The 21,918-nt window shown below is 46.7% G+C and overlaps 1 protein-coding gene across 2 annotated transcripts; it reads left to right on the top strand.

Annotated features, from left to right (window-relative positions):
* Window positions 1-204: 204 nt before the first annotated feature.
* Sirt3 (sirtuin 3) lies at window positions 205-21,057 on the top strand. Of its 2 annotated transcripts, none has more exons than XM_051145583.1 (7): window positions 205-310; window positions 10,232-10,420; window positions 10,537-10,769; window positions 11,952-12,052; window positions 15,534-15,695; window positions 19,719-19,928; window positions 20,742-21,057. In XM_051145583.1, the coding sequence occupies exons 2-7, from the start codon at window positions 10,374-10,376 to the stop codon at window positions 20,760-20,762; spliced, it is 774 nt and encodes a 257-aa protein (XP_051001540.1). In that variant the 5' UTR covers window positions 205-310; window positions 10,232-10,373; the 3' UTR covers window positions 20,763-21,057. The 2 variants fall into 2 exon arrangements, with proteins under 2 accessions (XP_051001540.1, XP_051001541.1); XM_051145584.1 differs by having other exon boundaries at window positions 214-310; window positions 10,240-10,420.
* Window positions 21,058-21,918: the final 861 nt, after the last annotated feature.

The raw sequence follows: 21,918 nt of genomic DNA, 5'->3' as shown, positions 1-21,918 counted from the left end.
GTCGAGCACGTGGTAAAACGATGAAGACTCCGGGTTTGGCTTCCCAACCAATAAGCCAGCGTCCCATAGAGTAGGAAGCTGCCAGCTTGCGGGGGGGTGGAGAGTACCCTAAGAGAGACAAAGTGAAGGTGTTGGGGGGCGGGACTTAGCGGGAGGGGGCGGGAATAAGAGTGCCTGGAGGGCGGGGCTTGGCGCATGGGGGCGGGGATTCAGATGGCACTTGACCCTCTGGGCGCCGTCGTCCTGCAGAACATCATGGCGCTGAGTGGTCGACTGGCCTTGGCTGCGCTCAGACTGTGGGGCCCGGGAGGTGAGCCACGGCAAAGGGAGACACGGGGTCCCGCAGATAGGCTGTCAGCGGTGTTTAAGCGGCAGGAAGCTGGAAGCAATTGCGGTAGTGAGAACCTGGCAGGTGCGCTCTCCCGCAAGGCTCTACTGACCCGCCATCTGTACCTCATCCCCCTTAAAGATGTTTTTTATGCAGCTGTTTCCACTGCAGCGCAGTCTTTGAACTGTCTTGTGGAAGTTCACTGTATGCATGTATCATAATTTATGTCACCATTTCCTTATTGAAATTCTTTCTAATCTTGAATTATTACAAAGAGCGTCGTGCTGAATAACCTTGTTTGCACCCCATTATGAGCATAAGTTCCTAGTAGACTGCCTTGTGTAAAGTTATGTGGTTTGCATTGTCTTGAGACTGGGTCTCTGAGATCATACTGTCCTCCAGCTGGCTGTGAGAGGGAGGATGACCTTGAACTCCTGATGCTCCTGCTTCCGTCTCCAGCTACTGAGATTACAGTCACGTGCCACCACATCCAGCTGTTGTTTATGTTTTAATTGTCCCCCATAAAGATTGTGAGGTTAAAATTTTCACTAACAGTCATACTGTCTACGAAATAGTAATATGTTTTGTATAGTCCTGAGAATTATCTATGATAGGCATATTTTCAGTTTCAAATGAGTGAGTGTATTGAGAGAGAGAGAGAGAGAGAGAGAGAGAGAGAGAGAGAGAGAGAGAGAGAGAGAGAATCACATTGGATATTCAAAAATATAGCAGAAATCTACTGAGGGAGCCTCTATAAGGGAGCTAGGTGGAACTCCCAGTAAAGAGGCTTCCTGGCAGATCAGAGTGAGCCCTTTGGTGAGGTTTTTTCAGTAAAGGAACAAATAGCAACAGAAAGAGATAGTATCAGACTAGGACACTTGCTCCATCCAACAGGAACTGACAGAGGAAGTTGAGAGAGTCAGCTGGAGTTCCTAGATGCGCCTTCTCTCTCTATCTGAGCCCCCACTTCTGCTCCCCGCTTCGGGCACTGTCACATCCTGGGACAGACAATAGTCGCCTCTGCTGGGAATGGTTCGCCTTCTAGCTGATCTCAAGGGCGCAGTGTTTTCACTCTTGGGCTGTTTCGCTCTTCTCTTTCTTTCCTATCATATAGTTCGGGGATCCAGCCCCCCAGACCTTGGACTTTGAGACAAACACAGTCTGAACTGGGGGAAGGGCTTGTCAACCCTGCCTCCAAAGCCAGCTCAGACAGCACAGTTCAATTTGCTAACATAATGTACAAGTCCGGATTTTTTTTCTTTTTCTTTTTCTTTTTTTGAGACAGGGGTTCTCTGTGTAGCCTTGGCTGTCCTGGACTCACTTTGTAGACCAGGCTGGCCTCGAACTCACAGCGATCCACCTGCCTCTGCCTCTTCCAGTGCTGGGATTAAAGGTGTGCGCCACCACCGCCCGGCTGTTTTTATTTTTCAGTGCTGGAGACCAAACTCAGGCCTTGCACTTGTCCGGCAGGCCAGCACTGCACCACTGAACTGCACACCTGGCCTGGAGTCCTTACATTCTTAGGGCCCACAGTTGTTAGAGAGAACTCTAAGTGCCCATGATGTATGGAAGACTGTAATAAAGAGGTGTTCAATGACGTGTTCTACTGCTACAGAGCTTTTACTCTACACCAGGCGTCTGGGTGCGGAGGATGGAGCAGAGATGAGGAAGGACACTGGAGTTCATGGAGGCATGTCTAATACCACGCCATCTGTAAGACCGACTGGCTGTCATTAACCCTAACACGGGAGGCCTGGGGATGGCCGTGAGGAGGAGTGAGTGCCTTTCCAGAATATGTCTTCTGCTCACTCTCATGTGACGGCATTGACTTCATTCTTGACCTCTTTCATGCCCCCTGAGTCATGTCTAGCAGTTGGCAGACAGCAATGGTCACAACTTTTTCTCAGGTCCCATTTGTGTCCTCATCTGGTTTGAATTTAAGAGGAGTTCAGAAGATATTAGGGCAAGAGTGGCCCTTGGCGCCGTGTGAGATGGGGTATGTGAGGAGTGAGAAGCTGTTTCAGAGAAGAGGGACCGGTAAAGCTTGGCTGTACCCAACCCTGACACAGAGGGACCGTCTTCTGAAGGAGGAGGAGATGAGGCCTTCTTTGTTGTTTTCCTGTGTACTTCCTGTACTCCTTGGTGACAGGTTTATAAACATAGGTTCCTCCAAATATGACTGTAAGAATTAGGCCTGGGGATGTAATTCAGGGACAAAGCTCTTGCCCCTTCACCTCAGCACAACAGGGTACCAACAACAGTAACAAAATACTCCAGTCACCTTCGCCTCTTTGCCTCTAGCTTTGGCAACTGAGGCTCAAGGCAGTGGGAGATTCCTCCTGGCTTGCTGGTGGCACACAGGTCCCTGGATAACTGAACCCTGACGTCGGGGATGAGGCAGCTGTGTGTTACAGCTGCAGAGGTGGGAGCTGACAGGCACCCTGACAGGAGAGGGAGCCATCGCTGTTGCCTTGAAGGGGAGGGCCCGTGATTATCCTTGGCATTTGACTTCGTGGGATTACGGTACTCTGAAGTGGAGACCACGCTTCTAAGGCAGAGTATACTGGCCGGGAAAGGGGCTACTTAGAACCACTAGGATTTAGGACACAAAAAGCAAATATGCCTTTTGTTTGGCTAAAATGAAGGGTTAAGACTATCACTAGAATGTCATTCTAGGGAAAGCAGGCAGTAGGATGTGAGGTTGATTTTGTAAGGAGCAAAGGAAGTGACAGCAAACAGTGTCAGGACCAACCTGCTAGAAGACAGGTTCTGAGCCGGCCATGGCTCAAGGTGTACTTTTAGCATCCTTTTTTCTGCATTGTATTATGAGTAAAAGAAATGCTCTCAGTTGCCTGTTTTATGTCTATATTGACTTTAGAGTAGTCATTTATTGCGGGGGGAGTTGTCAATTTAATCTGTTTAATGTGCTCCCACCAGTGTGGAGAGGTCTCTATACTGGTTACTAGGGCTGTCTGATGGGAGAATTCACCCGGTTTCCCAGCTTTCAGGGTGTACAGAAAAGAACCTGTGGCCTGAGGCTGATGGTCTTGACTCCAGGGCAGATTGCCATGGTGATGGAGACACTGCAGCTTGCTTAGATAGCAAGAGAGTCCTGAGTCAAGGCTGTAGACTCAGGAACCTTCCCGGGCCAAGTGGAGCTGCAGTGCTTGATGCTTCTCTGGTTGCAGAATTAATTTGGTGGGGGCATTTGCAGGCCAAGTTGCAGGCTCTGTGCTGTTTGTATTGCCTTTCTTCTCTCTGTCTCTGTCTTTCTGTCTGTTTCTCTCTCTCTCTCTCTCTCTCTCTCTCTCTCTCTCTCTCTCTCTCTCTCTCTCTCTGCCTCTCTCTTTATTTTCAAGTGAGTGGGTACGTGTGTGTGTGTGTGTGTGTGTGTGTGTGTGTGTGTGTGTGTAGGCCATAGATTGATGTCAGAAGTCTTTCTCAGTCACTTTCTATCTTGTTTTTATTTTTTACAAGTATTTTTTAAAAACTTATGTATTTTATGGGTATTTTTCTTGCATGTACATCTGGAACCTGGGAAGGTTCCTGAGTCTACAGCCTTGACTCAGGACTCTCTTGCTATCTAAGCAAGCTGCAGTGTCTCCATCACCATGGCAATCTGCCCTGGAGTCAAGACCATCAGCCTCAGGCCACAGGTTCTTTTCTGTACACCCTGAAAGCAGTGCCTGTGAAGGCTGGAAGAGGGTGTGTAGTCTCCTGGGACTGTACTTATAGATGGATGGTAGTTACCATGTGGGTGCTGGAAATTTAACCTAGGTCCTCTGGCAGAGCAGTATATGCTCTTAACTGCTGAGCCATCCCTCCAGCCCCTCTACCTTTTGTTTGAAAAAAAAAAAAAGATTTATTTTTATTCTCTTTAGTTATATGTCGTTGTGTGAGTGTCTGCACATGGGCATGTTCACACGGATGCACGTGCTGGAGAAGGTCATGACCTTGGGTCCTCAGGAAGAGCTGCAAAGTGTTCTTAACTTATGCGCCATCTCTTTAGCTCTTACCTTGTTTGTTTGTTTGTTTGGTTGGTTTTTGAGACCAAGTCTCTGGATGAATTTGACATTTACCCATTTGACTCGGTTGATTGGCCAATGAGCTCCAGGGATCCCCTTGTGTCCAGCGCTCCAGGGCACACCTGGCTGTTACATGGATGCTAGTGCTCAAGCTCTTCTTTTTTCTTTTCCTTTTTCCAAGATGTATTTATTTATTTTATGTTTGAGTGCTCTATGTGCACGTACACCTGCAGGCCAGAAGAGGACACCAGATCTCATTAGAGATGGTTGTGAGCCACCATGTGGTTGCTGGGCCTCTGGAAGAGCAGCCAGTGTTCTTACCCTCTGAGCCATCTCTCCAGCCCCAGGCTCTAGCTTTTGATCCAGTTAAATTTCTAGGCATTGCGTCACTTAAACACTCTTCATGGCAATGGGAGGAAGCTAGAAATTGAATATTGTGCCTGGTACGCCCAAAAGCCTTCCGCTCTATCTTCTCTCCCATAAATTATCCCAGCATTTCTATACCTATAAACAAAAAAGCTGAAATTAAACCCAGGTTACATACTACTCACGTGATGCCCGTTTCTATCTGTGTCTCTCCACCCTCCTAATTGATTCTATGTACAGGTCCCACACTACCAGATTCTGGTCTACCTGAGAGTACCAATGATGGATACATATTAACTAAGTGGGGCTCTCACATCAATTCCCCCACATCCTCAAAGTCACACATTTCTTCACAGTGTAAGACATTCTTGTCCTCCCCTGCTGCTTGGGAATACGAATAAACCTGATTATAAGCCACTTACTACTGAGTACTCATCAACCACGGGGCCTGGAACAGCCTCTTCCCCATAACCTGTAAGAAGGGACCCACTCTCAGCGCCCACATGCTGTCTTTTCATGGTGTTAATAACTCTTTGATTAGAGCCACTACCCAAAAGGACGGTCTTTCCCAATGTCCCCCCTAAAACTCAAACCGGAGACTTTTCAGTGACTATATTTTTTTCTTTATTTCTTGTTTAGAGTTTATGTACATTTTAATACTTGATAGGAAATTGGGTGTTTTGCCTCATTAAATTTATAATAGCTCTTAATACACTACTGCTTTCCCATATTTACTTAAGATATATTTTAATTTTTGAGACAGGGTCTCGCTGTGTAGGCCTGGTGCCTGGCTTGCTAGGAATTCTCTGTGTCAGCCAGGCCAACCCTGAAAGTGCAGAGAGCCATTTCTCTGCCTCAGTAATCAATCTCTCTCTCTCTCTCTCTCTCTCTCTCTCTCTCTCTCTCTCTCTCTCTCTCTCGTTTTGTTTGTTTGTTTTTGTCTTTTTTTGTTGTTGTTGTTTTTGTTCTTTTGATCCAGAACTTGGAGATCATTTTTTTTTCCTTTTTTTTGTTTTTTGTTGTTGTTTTTTATTTTTTCAAAACAGGGTTTCTCTGTGTAGCCTTGGCTGTCCTGGATTCACTTTGTAGACCAGGCTGGCCTCGAACTCACAGAGATCTGCCTGCCTCTGCTTCCTGAGTGCTAGCATTAAAGGTGTGTGCCACCATGCCTGACCTAATAATCATTTTTCTTAAAGTTCCGATTCTTACAACTTTTTGTTTGTTTTTTGCTTTTTTGTGACAGAGTCTCTCTCTACATAGCCCTGGCTATCCTGAAACTCACTATGTAGACCAAGCTAGCCTTGAAGTCACAGAGGTCTGCCTGCCTTTACCTCTCAAGTGCTGGAATTATAGGCATGTGCCACCACATCTGGCTCTTTTTTTTTTTTTTTTAACTTTTTGTTAATTTTTTGTGAGTGACACAACATGCACCCCAATCCCACACCCCAATCCCACTCATCTTCCTGTCCCTTTGTATCTACCCTCCATCATTGTAGTCCCCCCAGAAGAGAAAGAATCAACCAACCAACCAACCAACCAACTAAACCTATCTTGTCTTTTTTTTTTTTTTTTTTTTTTTTGGTTTTTCAAGACAGGGTTTCTCTGTGCAGCCTTGGGTGTCCTGGACTTGCACTCACAGGGCTGACCTCAAACTCACAGGGATCCACCTGCCTCTGCCTCCTGAGTGCTGGGATTAAAGGCGTGCGCCACCACAGCCTGGCAAACCTGTCTTGTCATGGAAGCTGTAGTGTGTTACGGTGTATCACACAGTACACCTGTTTGTCCACACTTCTTGGCTTGCAAATATTCATTGATCTGGCTCCAGGGCTCTCTAAACTATCAGTACTGGATCCTTATCAGAATAATGCCTCTCAGTTATCCTCTTGTTGCCCTGTGTCATGGAGATCCTGCAGCTTTTGATCTGCAGGACCAGACCTTTCATATGCTCCATATGAAGTAGATGTTGGAGTAGGCCAACCCGAAGGCCTGGATCTGGGCCTGGGTGGTGATTGAGTCAGTTAGCCTGCCATCGCTTCTGCACTGACACCCCAAGGGCAAAGTCTTCAGCACTGCCCCAGCTAGCTTACCCGGTGCCGCAGCTGGCAAGGACCAGCTTCAAACTCGGAGATCTGCCCGTCTCTGTTTCCCAAGTGTTGGAGTTAAAGGCATGTGCCACCACCACCTGGCTTGTTGTTATTTTTTAATGTTCTTGGCAATTCTTTTGTTTTCTTTCTTTTTCTTTCTTTTTTTCCCCCCAGAGCTGAGGACCGAACCCAGGGCCTTGTGCTTGCTAGGCAAGTGCTCTACCACTGAGCTAAATCCCCAACCCCAGCAATTCTTTTCAATCCCAAGGTCATAAAGATATTCCTCTGATTTATTTATTTATTTTCTTTAGAATCTTATTGTTCTATCCTATGATGCTTTATCTTTTTTAAAATTTTATTTATTAATTTCTTCAGATCACATCTCAATTGTTATCCCATCCCTTGTATCCTCCTGTTCCTCCCTCCCTCCCAGATGCTCTGTCTTTTGAGATGAGATCTTGCTATATTGCCAAGTATGGCTTTGAACTCCTAGTCTTAAATGCCTCTTGCCTCAGCCTCCTGGAGTAGCCATGGTTACATGATGTGCCAGTGTGCTTAGCTTATCTCTAGACATACAATATTTCTAGATGGCATGAAGAAGGTATCAAATGTTTTTTTCTCATGTTGCCATCTTATTATTTCAGCATTTAAATATAAAACAGTAGCAACACAACAAATATTTCCCCATCGAAAAACACTGGATACCTTTATTACAAACAAGTCACTTTCTGTTTCTAGGTTCTGAACCCTGTTTTGTGGTATAAGTCCAAAAAACTCTACCTATCTTTTTCACAATTGTCCTAAAAGAAGCTGTCTTAGTCACTATTTTATTCCGGTGAAGAGACACCATGACCATGGCAACTCTTGTTTGTTTGTTTTTTGAGACAGGGTTTCTCTGTAGCCCTGGCTGTGACCATGGCAACTCTTAGAAAGGAAACATTGAATTGGGGCTTGCTTACAATTTCAGAGGCTTAGGCAGTCCATTATTATCATGGTGGGGAGCAAGGCTGCATGCAGGCAAGCATGGTGCTGGAGAGTGGCTGAGAGTTTCATCCTTACCCAAAAGCAGAGACAGGCTGGGCCTGGCATGGACTTTAAGCCCACTCCCAGTAACACAGTTCTTCCAACAAGGCCACACCTCCTAATCCCTCTCAAGTAGTGCCAGTCCCTGGAGCCTAAGCATTCAAGCATACAAACCTGTGGAGGGCATTCTTATTCAAACCGCCACAGAGGCTATAGCAATCTTTTCTTTTGATACAAAATTTTTTTGTGTTTTTTTTTTTCTTTCTTTTAAAAATTATTTTATTTGTTTTTTTTTTTTTAATGAAAAAAAGAAATAGGAAAGGGGAGGACAGAGCTGCTCCTAGGTATAGTGGAGGAAAAGTTTATTATAGACATGTGAGGAAGCACAGCCGGAGGCAGACACATCTGGAAGAGGCAGACACATCTGGAAGAGTGCAGAGGGGGAAGGGAAGGGAGAGAGCCAGAGGCAGACACATCTGGACCGGGGAGGGGAAGGGAGAGAGTGAACCAAGTACAGCACCCAGGAGGCCAAAGGCACAAAAGAGGGGCCAGTAACCAAAATGTCTGAATTATACAGGGAAGAGTCTCTGGTGGGAGGGCAGCATGGCCCCTGGGTTGGAGAGAGAATGGGGTATGTCAATCATACCCTGTTACAGGTGGGAACTGAGGGATGCTGGGAGAACCTGGTGGCAAAGCCTGCTTTGATATGTTAAATAGGCATCTCAGCTGCTTGTCCAGGTTTGAGTTTGAAACTTAATTTTCTGTTTATTTGTTTATTTTTGTGGGGGTTTTTGGGTGTTTTTGTTTTTATTCTTTTTTTGATTTTTCAAGACAGAGTTTCTCTGTGTAGCCTTGGCTGTCCTGGACTCCTCTGCAGACTTCCCTGAGTGCTGGCATTAACAGGCGTGTGCCCGGCTGTGTTCTGCTTTTTGATGCTAAGTCTTTCTATATAGTCCCAGCTGGGCTAGAAATAGCAGGAATCCGCCAACCTCTGCCTCCCAAGCACTGGGAGGAAAGGGATGCACCAACGCACTGGCCCCGCTACAGATGTTTGTTCCTCTTGGAGGTTACTGCATAAGACAAAGAAAGAGTGATAAAGAAAGAAGAGGTGCAGGGTGGCAAGGCACTCCTTTACTCCCTGCACTTGGGAGGCAGAGGCAGGTGGATGTCTGTGAGTTCAAGGGCAGCCTGGTCTACAGAACGAGTTTCAGGACACGCAGGGCTACACAAAGAAACCTTGACTTGAAAAACAAAGCAAAGCAAAGCGAAACAAAAACAAAAAAAAGGAGAGGATAGAGAAGATTGTGAGGTGGAGGAGGGAGAGGAGGCTGGAGTGGAGGAGAGTTAGGTTCCTCGGAGTTTGCCTTTAAATTCTAACACAATCTCTAAGGTTTTATTGTTTATTTCCTGTCTTTTGACATCAGTTAACATTTTTTTTACTAATTTCTAAACCTTTATTTGATAGAAACCAGCAATTTTAATAATTTCTCCCTGCTATAGGTTTCGGATACTAATGAGAGACTCTTAGCTCCTAGCTTAGTGGACGCTTGTGCTCTTTGAAGTCGATACATTCCAAAGGTCTTACGTCATAGTCAAAGGATGTTAGGTGTCCTACCCAGAGGACTAAAGATAGCTCAAGATAAGTTTAACTCTGGATCGGCAACATTCCAACTCTAAAGTTCTAACTGGTCAGTTAGTCTGCAGAATCAGATGGTTCCCTGATGTACACAGTGTCTGTAAACCAGGAATTTTTTTCCCCCAAGTAACTCTTGATTCCTGATGCAAGACTTCTTTCTGCTTTAGTTGCTGGTTATACATGGTGGGAAAATGATTATATCGAAGGCACAGAGAGAAGTGCATGTCCACCTGTTGTTTTAAAGAAAAAGACAAAACAAAACAAAAAACCAAACCCAAACAAACAAACCAAAAAACAAAAACCCAGTCATTTGACTTTACCAAAGAAGACTCAGGAGCCAGACACTGGGGTGAAAGCCTGGTAGCCCAGAGAGGCATAGAAAGCACCCAGCTGACCTCCCTACTTAGCTCACATCCCAAAAGGAAAAAGCGTGTTGTTTTTCTCCATGATGTCTTAAATACCCTTCCTCAATGTCCCTCCTTTCTGTTTAATCCCAGTCAGCTGGTTTCTTGCTCCGCCTCTTGACCTAGGGTTAATTTTATTTACTCCTGTGTACAGAAAGCTCTTGGATTAAAGGTGTGTGCTAGGGCTGAACCACACCACAACTAGAAACAGGCTTTTACAGTTCGCAATCTCAGGGTTCACAGTGAGATCGAATATCCTGAGCATCCGCCTTTGACGGCGGGTGGGTGGGAAGGGTCCGGCTGCGCTCTTGGCAGCAGAAGACTGACTGTTGCCTGCTGCCTTCCCTTTGTGCTCTTGCTGTCAGTGTCACAGGCAGGAGAAGGCCCATATCCCTCTCCGTGGGAACTTCCAGCAGCTTCGGATGTGGAAGCAACAGCCAGAAGAAGCTTTCTCTGCAGGACGTAGCTGAGCTGATCCGCACCAGAGCGTGCAGGAGGGTGGTGGTCATGGTGGGGGCGGGCATCAGCACACCCAGTGGCATCCCCGACTTCAGGTATGCCCCAGTCCCTTCGGATGTCATCCACCCCACCCGTCCCCCCCCCCCCCCCCCCCCCCCCCCCCCCCGCCGGCTTTCTTCTGCAGGGCTCAGCCTTTTCCTTCTCTCTCCAGATCCCCAGGGAGTGGCCTCTACAACAACCTTCAGCAGTATGACATCCCCTACCCCGAGGCCATCTTTGAACTTGGCTTCTTCTTTCACAACCCCAAGCCCTTCTTCCTGTTGGCCAAGGAGCTGTACCCTGGGCACTACAGGCCCAACGTCACCCACTACTTCTTGCGGCTGCTGCACGACAAGGACCTGCTGCTGCGGCTGTATACACAGAACATCGATGGGCTTGAGAGAGGTGAGCCTTGGCCCCATGCGTGCCTGCGCCCCTCTCTCAGGAGGACTGTTAGTGGCCTGGTGTTTTTGCTGGCCCTGGGACTATTGCCAGGCAACTGGTTAAGTCTTTACCACTTCTGTGTTGGAGGCCACACTGAAACCTCTCTGTAGGCCTGGCTCCCACACACCTTCTGGGTTCTGAGTTTTAGCTGAAACTAAAGTTCATATTATTTTGAATCTGGTGTGGCTCTTCTCTCCCCCCCCCAACTCTCTTTCTCTCCCTCTTCTCTTCTTCCTTCTTCTTTCCCTCCCTGTCTGTCTCCCTCCCTCCTAAGGAACCCTGAGGTCCTTTCACTCAGTTTCCTGGAACACAGCCAGGCCTTGCTCTCTGTTCTCGCCTTCTCCTCTTTCACCCTTAGATTGTTTTCAGGCAGATCCCTCACATCACGATCTTAATATAGAAACAGTGACCAGATATCTGCGACTATCTCTGGCAGATAAAGCCTTATTAAAGCGTCACTCTAATGCCATTATACTGAAGAGCCACCAACATCTCAGTGTTGTCCAAGTCGGTCAGTGACAACTTGGCTCTACTTCACACATGACAGCAGCAGCGCCAGCCTGCCTGCACACCCCGAGGGAGATGCTGGTGCTTCCTCCACGTACACTATGCAGATCTGTGGCAGAGCCAGACACTTCTGTTCTGCCAGGTGCTATGAGCTGAAGAAAGACATCACACTTCAGGGACAGGGTTCCTGTGAGAAGGAATCTGCAGCTCAGAATCAGAGACAGCAGTGGCTACCCCCAGTCTCCCCCTAAACAGGACGACAGGTTTGGGGGGTGGGTAGGAATTTCCTAGCTTTGGGTTTCAGCAAACTGAATCGCAGTAATAAACGTCATGAGAACTCTTTAGCTGCTGAGAAGGCTCTGCTGCAGCCCATATGCCCCTTCACTTACGATGTAACTCAGACTGTCTTGGCACTCTCAGGGTCTTTAGCCTCAGCCTTCCCAGTGCCAGGGTTACACGCACGGCCTACCACCCCCAGCTGAGCAGTCCTTTTCTGTTTGCTAATCAGCCAAGGAGTTTTGTTCTGTTTTGTTTTGTTTTTTCTTTGGAAACCTAGTTTTGTCAAGCCCAGAGGTTGTGCTTGTGTGCTGGCCTAGCCACCCCAGCTGCAGCACTAAGCTCTGGTTTGAATTTCAGCGTCTGGTATCCCTGCCTCAAAGCTGGTTGAAGCTCACGGGTCCTTTGCAACAGCTACGTGCACGGTCTGTCGAAGATCTTTCCCAGGGGAGGACTTGTGGGTGAGTTACCTGAAGTGGTCTCTGCCTTCTGCGGTCCGTGGGGGTGGAGGATCTTATAAAAGTGGTATTTTGTGTTTGTTTGTTTGCTTGTTTGTTTTTGAGACAGGATACTCACAGTGGTCTGGAACTCATCAGGTAGCTAGGCCGGCTGGATAGGAAACCCTAGGGATCCACCTGTCTGTGTCCCCAGTGCTGGGATTACAAGTGCATGTCACCATGCCTGGCTTTCGTTTGTTTGCTTCAGGCAGAGTCTCACTATTTAGACCAGGCTGGCCTGGAGTTCATAGTGATGCATCTTCTTCTGTTTAGGCCAGAGAGCCGTCTGCTTCTGCTGGGATTAAGGATGTGCTCCACCAAGCCTGGCTCCTTTATTTTTAATTTAGAGAAAGAATACATGTAAAAGAACCAAGGCTTGGCTGAGGATGCAGCTCAGTGATGGAGCGCTTGCCTCATATGCATGAGGCCCTAGGTTCTAGGCCAGCACTCCCTCCACTCCTAAAATGCAGGTCAGAAATATATGGGAAAAATGAATCTCCCAAGCCAGCCATGGTGGTGCATGCCTTTAATGCCAGCACTTGGGAGTAAGAAGCAGGTGGATCTCTGTGCATTCTAGGCCAGCCAGAGCTACATAGTGAGACACTGTGTCAACAAACAAACAAACAAACAAACAAAAAAAAAAAAAAAACAAAAAACAGAAAAGGAAAGAAAGAAAACAAATCTCTCTTTAACCAATCCCTTCTAACTATGGTTCATGATTTGGTGGATAATGTAATGGTTTGGTTTTTTTTTTTAAACAAAAGATATATGTATACATAAACATGCATGTAAGGTATTTTTATATGTATATGTTCCTCCAAATATTAAAATTATTTCATTGATTACTATTAAGTTTTCTTTTCCAATTTGTGTGTATATATATGTGTGTGTGTATATATATATATATATATGTACACACACACACACACACACACACACACACACACACACACACACGGTTCCAACTCATTAGTTGAGATAGAACAAAGAATTACATTTATTTGGAGCCCCTTGCCTCTCCAGACAGGGTTTCACTGTGTAGCCCTGGCTGTCCTGGAACTCATTCTGTAGACTAGGCTGGCCTTGAACTTATTTGGTCTCAGAAACAATTCAGGAGTAGAGAATGTTCCATGTGATGGTGGCCATTTCCATAGCTTAACCTCAGAGGTTTTATTTTGGGATTGTACCTGGTGTGCAAAGGCTGAACTGCCTGATGCTGAAGCCGTGGTTTGGCATAGTTCCTCAGGTCTGCATGTGCTGGTGAGTGCAGGTAGCCTCAGTCCACAGTTGTCTCTAGACATGCCAGACGCCTGCTTTACAAAGCCACACATCCCATTTAAGGGCTCACAACCTGTGCTATTCGACTGTGGCTTTCTGCCTTGACAAAATTCATTCTTTTCCACATGGCAGTCCACTTTTTTCAGCACTTAAAATTTTATATTATTTATTTTATGTGTACCTGCATATGTGCCCTATGGGTGCACATGGTGCCCAAAGAGGCTAGAAGAGGTGTCAGATCTTCTGGAATTGGAGTTGTGCACGGGTTGTGAGCCAGCACATGGGTGCTGGGAATTTAGCCCAGGTCCTTTGGAAGAGCAGCCAGTACTTCTTTTCCCCCGAGATAAGATTTCTCTGTGTAGCCTTAGCTGCCCTGGAATCACTTTGTAGACCAGGCTGGCCTCGAACTCACAGCGAGCCGCCTGCCTCTGCCTCCCGGGTGCTGGGATTAAAGGCGTGTACTACCAGCCTCCTTTGGGTTCTTTCTGCTCATTCTTCATCTACTCCAACCCCTTGCAACTCCGCTCTTACTTTCTTACTGTTCTGTCTTTCTAGAATGTCATAAAATTGGGATCATACAGAGTGCAGCCTTTTCATACTAGCTTTTCTCACTTAGCAGTGTGTATTTGGTTCCTTCATATATTTTCTAGGCCAGGCAGCTGACTTCTTATTAGTTCTGGGTAATGTGCAATTTGTCTAGATGTACCATGCTCTGTCGATTCTGCTAGCAATATGAATGCTTCAGTTCAAGAATGTGAATTGCCTTCTGCAGGTCTTTCTGTGAATGTAAGTTTTCAAGTAGTTTGGATACATATCAAGAAACATAAATTTTGGATCACAGCAGCAGTGTGTTTAGTTTTGTAAGAAGCACAGAACTATGGCTGTATATAGCTTAGTAATATATGTAGTGGATACAGCTTAGAGAGGTTGACTAGCTTATGTGAGGTTCTGGGTTCACTACACACACACACACACACACACACACACACACACACCACCACCACCACCACCAGCATCCGCGTGTCTTCCAAAGTGACTGTAATATGGTGCATTCTAACCAGCGGCCAAAATCACTATTGCTCCACGTTCTCAATAGTATATTTTGTTATCCATGTTCAAGGTACAGGTCACATCTGTTCAGCTGTGTAATGATACCTCATTGATTTTTGTTTGTTTGTTTGTTTGTTTGTTTTGTTTTTCCGAGACAGTTTCTCTGTGTAATCCTGGCTGTCCTGGACTCACTTTGTAAAGCAGGTTGGTCTTGAACTCACAGAGATCCACCTGCCTCTGCCTCCTAAGTGCTGGGATTAAAGGCATGGGCCAGCACGCCTGGCATGTCTGCCATTGTTAAGTGCTTGTGTTGCATTCTGGGTGATTTCTTTTGATATATTTCCAACCCATCAATATCTTGTTTTGCTGCAGAGAATAAAGTCCTTTTGTTGAATTTGTTTTTTACTTCTAGAAGTTCTATTTTTAAAAATATCCATAACGTTTCACTTTTTCTATTTCTTGATATTTTAAACTGGTCATTTCCCCCTTTAAATTTAAACACAATATAGTCTTATTATCTGTAGCTGATAATTTATGACATCTTTCGGCAGTTGTTTCTACTCATTCTTGCTGAAGTTAGTCTACTAAAGTTCTACTTAGTTAGCTGTAAAGCTTTACTTTACAAGGATGTTTCTGTTGGCGTGAGCCATGGGCTAAGGTGTAGTTCTTAGAAATTGTTGTCTACTCTACCTTACCCTGCACGGAGGCAGGCATGGTCACTCCTGACAATGCCAGCAGCGACTTGAAGCTGACATGAATGCCTTCTAGGGTGGAAGCTGCACAGTTACCTCAGCTCACCCTGGGCACAGGCGTATGCTGCCCTTTCTCTTCATATGCAGGGTGCACACAGAACACTGCCTCAGTGTTGTCCCTCCCAGGTAGAATCTACAGGAGAATTTGTGGATAAAACTAAGTGACTTGACTTGAAATATTTCATGTCCCCTCCCAACCCCCATTTTAGAGGTTTTAAGAAACAGTTGACAAAAATTGCTAAAGCCACATGTGGTCCATTACATACTTCAGCTTTTTGGACATGTTTAAAAATTCCTTTAGAAACCGTTGCCTTTTCCTCTCTTAAATGTCATCTTCCTTGGCCCCTCCCTCTCTGGCTCCCCAGGCTGATGTCATGGCTGACAAGGTGCCCCGCTGCCCCGTGTGCACTGGCGTTGTGAAACCTGACATTGTATTCTTCGGGGAGCCACTGCCTGCAAAGTTTTTGTTACATGTGGCTGATTTCGCTATGGCAGATCTGCTACTCATTCTTGGGACCTCCCTGGAGGTTTGTTGAAAGGCATGTGGGGGACGGGTGGGAGGGTGGTGGGCATGGAGGGGTGGGGCCTGGTTGATGGTGCCACCTTTTCAGGTGAGTAGAGTCACTGATAGTGACACTCCAGGATTTGGAAGCAGTGGCTGTGTGGGACATAAGGGTGTAGTAAGAGGTTAGCCATGGGGCAGGACCAGAGGGGCTGATGGAGATACAGAGCTGGACTTTGGGATGAAGAGCAGATGGCAGTCCTGAAGTGACCTCAGGTGGGGAAAGGTTGGTTGCAGCATCAGCAGTTGACTGGTGTGTGTGTGTGGGCAGTCAGAGGACCAGTGGGGTTGGGGTCTGCATGTGGGTCTGAGGCTCTTGGCAGATGACCACTGGAGGTGCTCTGCATCTGAGTCTGAATGCCAGGGAGGTAAGCCCATGGGCTTGCAGCCATAGGGGCAGAAGGGCCAGAAAGCTCTGTTCATCAGGGCAGATGTGCAGAGGCCAAGCTGCATGCACTCAGCCTGTCACTGTTACTGTGTGCTGTGAGCCAGGCCACTCCTGGTGCTTTAGGCCACTAAAGTGAGATTTAAAATTAAGGCACCATTAGGGGCAGTGTGCACAAAGGGATCATGTAAGAGTGAATGTTGTGGCATGGGTTATGGAGCGGCAGCTTTGCAAACATGGCTGTTCAATGTGAACTTTGTCAGTGGATCTCAATAAAGAGGTAAGGCTTTGCACTTCTATTTTGGTGAGACTCTCCATAGTGGACAGCAATGAGGCCCGGCCATAACAGTGGTCACTGGGAAGTCTGATGCTTTGGTTTCCTGCTGAAAAAGGCTCCTGTGGGCTGTGCTGTGAATTGGCCCTGGTGCTAGGACTCAGCAAAGGCCCTGCTAGTGGGGTTGGATGGTGCTGGCACACAGTAAGGCAAATAAACCTGCGGGACCCAGGGCTTTGGGTGTCAAGGCAGAGGGCACTATGATGAGTGCGACACGGGAGAGAGTGAGCTACCATAGGACTAGGATGTGCCCTGTTCCTTGGGTGGGTTTGAGGATGCCATCTTAGCCACACATCTTACTTGTATTTGAGGTAGCAAAAGGTGGGTGTGGGAGGTCGAGTCAGGAGGGACCCGAGGAAGGAACTGAGTGAAAAGTGAGCAAGCAGAAGATTCCAGAGCGTGTCAGATACAGGCTTGGAATAGAGGACAGATTGGGTGGGGGTGGAGGGGCAGGCAGGGATACTCAGGAGGGTGTGGGCCAAGTGCTGATGATTATGGAGCTGTCAGATAAGGACACTAAGGCTGTCACTAATCATCTTTGTTTTTGAAGTAAAGTGGAAATAGCCCTTTCTCCCTGTTTGTAAAAGTATCATATGCTTTTTTTTTTTTTTCCTTTTGAGACAGGGAGTCTCTACCTAGTTTGTCTTGGTACTTGACTATGTAGAGCAGGATAGCCCTGAACTCAGAGATTGGCCTGCCTCTGCATCCAGAGTGCTGGGATTAAAGGCCTGCGCCACTCCTGCCCAGCCCACCATATGCTTCTTTTAAAGGATGCATTTATGCTGACTGGTGATGGCACACACACTTTTAATCCCAGCACTTGGGAAGCATAGGCAGGCCAGCAAGGGCTATACAAAGAAACCCTGTCTCAAAAAACCAACCAACTAACCAACCATCCACCCACCCACCAAATAAACTAACAGAGCACTCATAACTACAGAGGCAAAGCGAAGAATCAGCTTTATTTTACATTTTATTACTTCATTCTATGTATGTGGGTGTTTTATCTGCATGTGTTTTTGGTTTATGTGGAGACCAGAGAGGCGAGCTGCCATGTTGGTGCTGGGATTCAAACCCACTTCCTCTGGAAGAACAGCCAGTACTCTTAACCTCTGAGCCATTAAGATTAGTAGCTACTAACATTTTGGCCTGTGTTCTCTTGGGTTTCTTTTCGTATGGGCAAATGTCCAGAAGCTGAACACTGTGTTTTGTGGATGGTGCGAGTGTCCTGCTGGTGGTGTGCCGGTGAGTGTGAGGGCCTGCACAGGGCAGGCCTCAACCCATGACCAGTGTGAAGAGACACTACAGTGTCCTGCATCCCATGTTTGCGGAAAAATTAGCAATATTCTAGATAGCAGAGCACTCAGGATCTCCACTGTGCCTTGTAATATAAAGATAAGATCTTTTCTAAAATCTGAAATATCCAGGATTCTGAAACGTTTCCTGTCATAAAGGTTGGAAGTCAAGGAATGGTAGACCTATAAGAAAGTTTATGTAGGCGGTTTCTTATTGATGGACAGTAGAGATAAATAGTGATTTTCGGCATAAGTCTTCCTGTGGTGACTACCCTTGTATGTATGTACACTCAGGCAGGTACTTTTGTAGGACAAGTGCTGACATTTGGTCTAAGGGGGGGGGGCATCTATTTTCTCACATCTTCACCAATATGAAAAGGATCTATTTTATTTTTCTGCCAGTCTGAACAATTAAAAATAGATATGATGGGGTTGGTGATGGGGCTTAGTGGGTTGCTTGCCTAGCATGTACAAAGCCTGGGTCAGTTCCCCAGTACAAACAGTGAGATCTTACATTGCCTCTCATGTTTATTGACCATTTGTTTTCTTTGCACAGTTGTATCACTCACCCATTTTTATTTTGGATTATAATTTAGCAACATAATTAATAGTGTATGACGCATCGTACTATACATTTTCCCACAGTAGGTTTTTGTAGCTGTCAGTGTGGCAGTGCTGGCAGTCCGCTCTCGCTGTCCTCTCTCACTTCAGTTATGTCGCAAATCTTTCCCTACCCTTACCTATAAACCTAGTTTGTCTTTCTTTTTTTTAAGAACTTGGGTTTTGTTTGTTTGTTTTTTAAACATTTGTTTGTGTGTACATGTATGCCAGAGGGCAGTTTGTGGGAGCTGCTGGTCCTCTGCTTCCACCGCGCGGGTCCCGAGGCTCAAACTCTGGTTGTCAGGTTTGGTGGCGAGCTCCTTATCCACTGAGCTATCTTGGCCTTCCCTTACTTTTTCTTTAAGAATTGTTAAGGGTTTTTTCTTTTCTTTTCTTGGCCTATTTTTCTTTTTCTTTAAAAAATTATGTATATGAACATTTGCCTGTATGTATGTATGTGCATCCCACGTGCCTGGTACCCATGGTCAGGGGATTGAATACCCTGGAACTGGAGTTACAGTTGTGAAATGCCATGTGGGTGTTGGGAACCAAACTCAACTCCTTTATAACTGTGGAGCCATCTTTCTAGGCCCTTATTTTGATGACCTTAAACTTTTGTGTAGCTAAGGATGACCTTGAACATCTGACACTCCTGTCTCCCTCTCTGACTGCTGGGATTACAGGTGTGTCACTACCAAATTACATTTAAATCCATAATCTAAGATGGGCATGGTGGCGCTCACCTTTAATCCCAGCACTCCTGAGGCAGAGGCAGGTGGATCGCTGTGAGTTTGAGGCCAGCCTGGTCTACAAAGCAAGTCCAGGACAGTCAAGGCTACACAGAGAAACCCTGTCTTGAAAAAAAAAAATCCATAATTCATTTCAAAGTTCTTAGAAAAGGTGAAAACTGACTTTTTCCTTTTAGATAAGCATCAGGCTTTATATCATCCCTTAATATGCTCATTTCCTATACTGTGACTCTTGGTGTAGAAATATGACAGCAGAGTTGCCTTTCAGGAGACTGATGGGGACCCGGGAGGTAGGACAGCAGCAGGAGAGTAAAAGATGCTTGCTTTTCTCTATTAGGCAAGTATAGGAGAAGCTCAGAGCAGGGTGCAGGCTGTAGAGTGGACAGAGCAGGTGGAAGGAAAATGCTTGCAGGCAGAACACGCAGACGGAGGTGGATGACGGAGTATGGGGAGGAGTCAGGGTTTGTGTCAGCCCATTGAGCAGAGGTGGTGGTGGGAAGCTGGAGATGGGAAAAAGGTCACCCAGGCCAGGGGGTAGAAGCCTTCAAAAACAAAGTGGCAGGTTCTTTGTGTCACAGTGCCAACCTTTTCTCCTGCCCAAGGCCTCAATCTTTCCATCCTTCAGGTGGAGCCTTTTGCCAGCTTGTCCGAGGCAGTACAGAAGTCAGTGCCCCGACTGCTCATCAACCGAGACTTGGTGGGGCCCTTTGCTCTGAGTTCTCGCAGCAAGGATGTGGCCCAGCTAGGGGACGTAGTTCATGGTGTGGAAAGGCTGGTGGACCTCCTGGGCTGGACACAAGAGCTGCAGGATCTCATCCAGCGGGAAACTGGCAAGGTACAAATGCTAAGCTCTGGGGCCCAGGCCAACAGAGTGCATCTCTGGTCACTGCCTTCAGTGCATTGCTGACACTTAGAAGGATGGTGCTTCTACAGACCATTGCTTTTTGCTGCCCACCCTGTAACTCACTGCTGGGACATGGTTCGTGGGCTAGGGGAAAGGGAGAGCTGAGAAGGTGACATATTCAGCATCCTGCATGGGACAGAGCTAACCAGGGATGTCATTATCCATTCCAGCCATTTGGAATAGGAAGCCACGGAACACTATGCTTTCTAGACTTTACAGTATCTGTGGTTTGCAGAAAACGGTTTCCTGTGAGAACTGTGTTATCCGTGTTCTACTCCAGAGGATTTCACTAGAATATATCCCAGCTGATGTTCTGTTGTTGCCAAGATGGGATCTTAAGAAAATCCCAGCCTGTGGCTCTGGGCCTTGGTGGTGCTCTCCTCACCTCCACTGGCAAAAGCTCCTAGCCTCTAATGTGTAGCCTGAGCTCTTAATGAAACGACCAAAGAGGAGCAAGGCATATTAAGGACGAGCCTGGGATTCACTGTTTGCACAGAGATGTAATCACCAGTATTACCTTTATCTTTTTGTTCCAAAGTTTGGCTCTTAGGTTGAATGCACACTGGTACCATTTGTTAGGCTTTATTTAGCCGCCTGTGTTGTGCTAGGCCTTCTGGGACCACTTGTTCACCTCAGAGCAAAGGCTTATCCCATAAATGTTTTGTTTGACTTCAACAACTGATCCAGGTCTGGGGTTACTATTGTATCTGAGTGTGAAGCTGACTGACATCCTGTCTATTCTAGCTGGATGGACAAGACAGATAAGACTATGGCCTCTTCACCTGCGGGAAAGTCACACAGGAGGCCATCCATTTCCGCGGAGACCTCATGCCTGAAAACAGCTCCGGGGGGTTTCCACACCTGGGCCAAACCACTTGTGACCTGGGTAGCATCTTCTGAGGCTACCTTTGGGAAGGCTGACCAGGGATGCTCACCCAGGGGCCATGCCATCACAATGCAAAGGAGCTCCATGTGTGCTGGCCAGCTCATCACTGCTGAAGCTTGTTGTGCCCAACACTGCTTTCCGGCAGCGGCCCTTAGCGTCATCAGGAGGTTGGCACAGCACACCCTCCATCACCAGACCCAGGTGACACACTTGGCTAATCTAGCATGTTGGTCTCTACAGTGGCATCTAACTCAAAAAAAAACAAAAAAACTTCATTTCTCGCACGAAATAAATTTTAGTATAAAAACTTGGCATCTTTTCATGTGTTTGGGACAGTAATCACTGACATATTTCAGGTTATGTGGGTGTCCTCTTCTTGGATGACAGGACTGAGCCCATATTCCCTTAACCTATCCTGGTGTTAATAGAGGCCCCTCCTCTACCCAGTCCCTCAAGAATACCCACGTCTTTTAGAACCCCATCTGCCCAGCCCTCCCTAAGCCACTCCCCACTACTTCACCCAGGCTTCTTCCAGTAACAATGCTAAAACCAATGGTATGCACTCCTCTGGGAAGCTCTACTGGGTCTCCGACTTTCCCTGTCCAGTGTGTGTTATGACTAAGCACAGGCTGCTTCCTCCTTGGCTCCTCCCTAGATGCATACAGTTAGGCTGTTTCCTGGCAGGTGGAAGGCCCTCCTGTCACCGTGCCCATTGTGACTCAGGCTGCCAGGCAGACCCAACAGGAGTCATGGGATTGGGGGCTTCTGTTCTCGTCCTTCAGTGACAGCAGATGTGTGGTGATCTAGGAAACCTTGAATTCTCTGAAATTAGTTCCTATTTCTATTTAATGTCCTTTCACCCGGCTACTTCACAGATACAGTCTTTCCCAAACTCTTTATTCTGTGCCTCAGAGACCTCAGGTTTTACCTTGTCTTACAACCTTTGCCTTCTTGTAATTGCTAAACCAGTGGCTGTGAGGGCATTAGCTGCCACAACCAGAGAGGCGTGGGTGTGTGGGCACCGCAGTGGGTGGT

Source organism: Acomys russatus, chromosome 5, assembly GCF_903995435.1.
Source record: "Acomys russatus chromosome 5, mAcoRus1.1, whole genome shotgun sequence".
Classification (NCBI taxonomy): Eukaryota; Metazoa; Chordata; class Mammalia; order Rodentia; family Muridae; genus Acomys; species Acomys russatus.
Note: the sequence above shows the minus strand (reverse complement) of the source record. Positions and strands in the feature narration are given on the sequence as shown.

What these genes read in the sequence shown, in the direction of transcription:
- Sirt3 (XM_051145584.1), top strand. Translation starts at nt 214, where the DNA reads ATGGCACTTGACCCTCTGGGCGCCGTCGTCCTGCAGAACATCATGGCG. An exon ending in AGTGGCATCCCCGACTTCAG is followed by an intron (nt 10,421 to 10,536) that starts GTATGCCCCAGT and finishes TTCTCTCTCCAG; the next exon opens with ATCCCCAGGGAGTGGCCTCT. An exon ending in CATCGATGGGCTTGAGAGAG is followed by an intron (nt 10,770 to 11,951) that starts GTGAGCCTTGGC and finishes TTTGAATTTCAG; the next exon opens with CGTCTGGTATCCCTGCCTCA.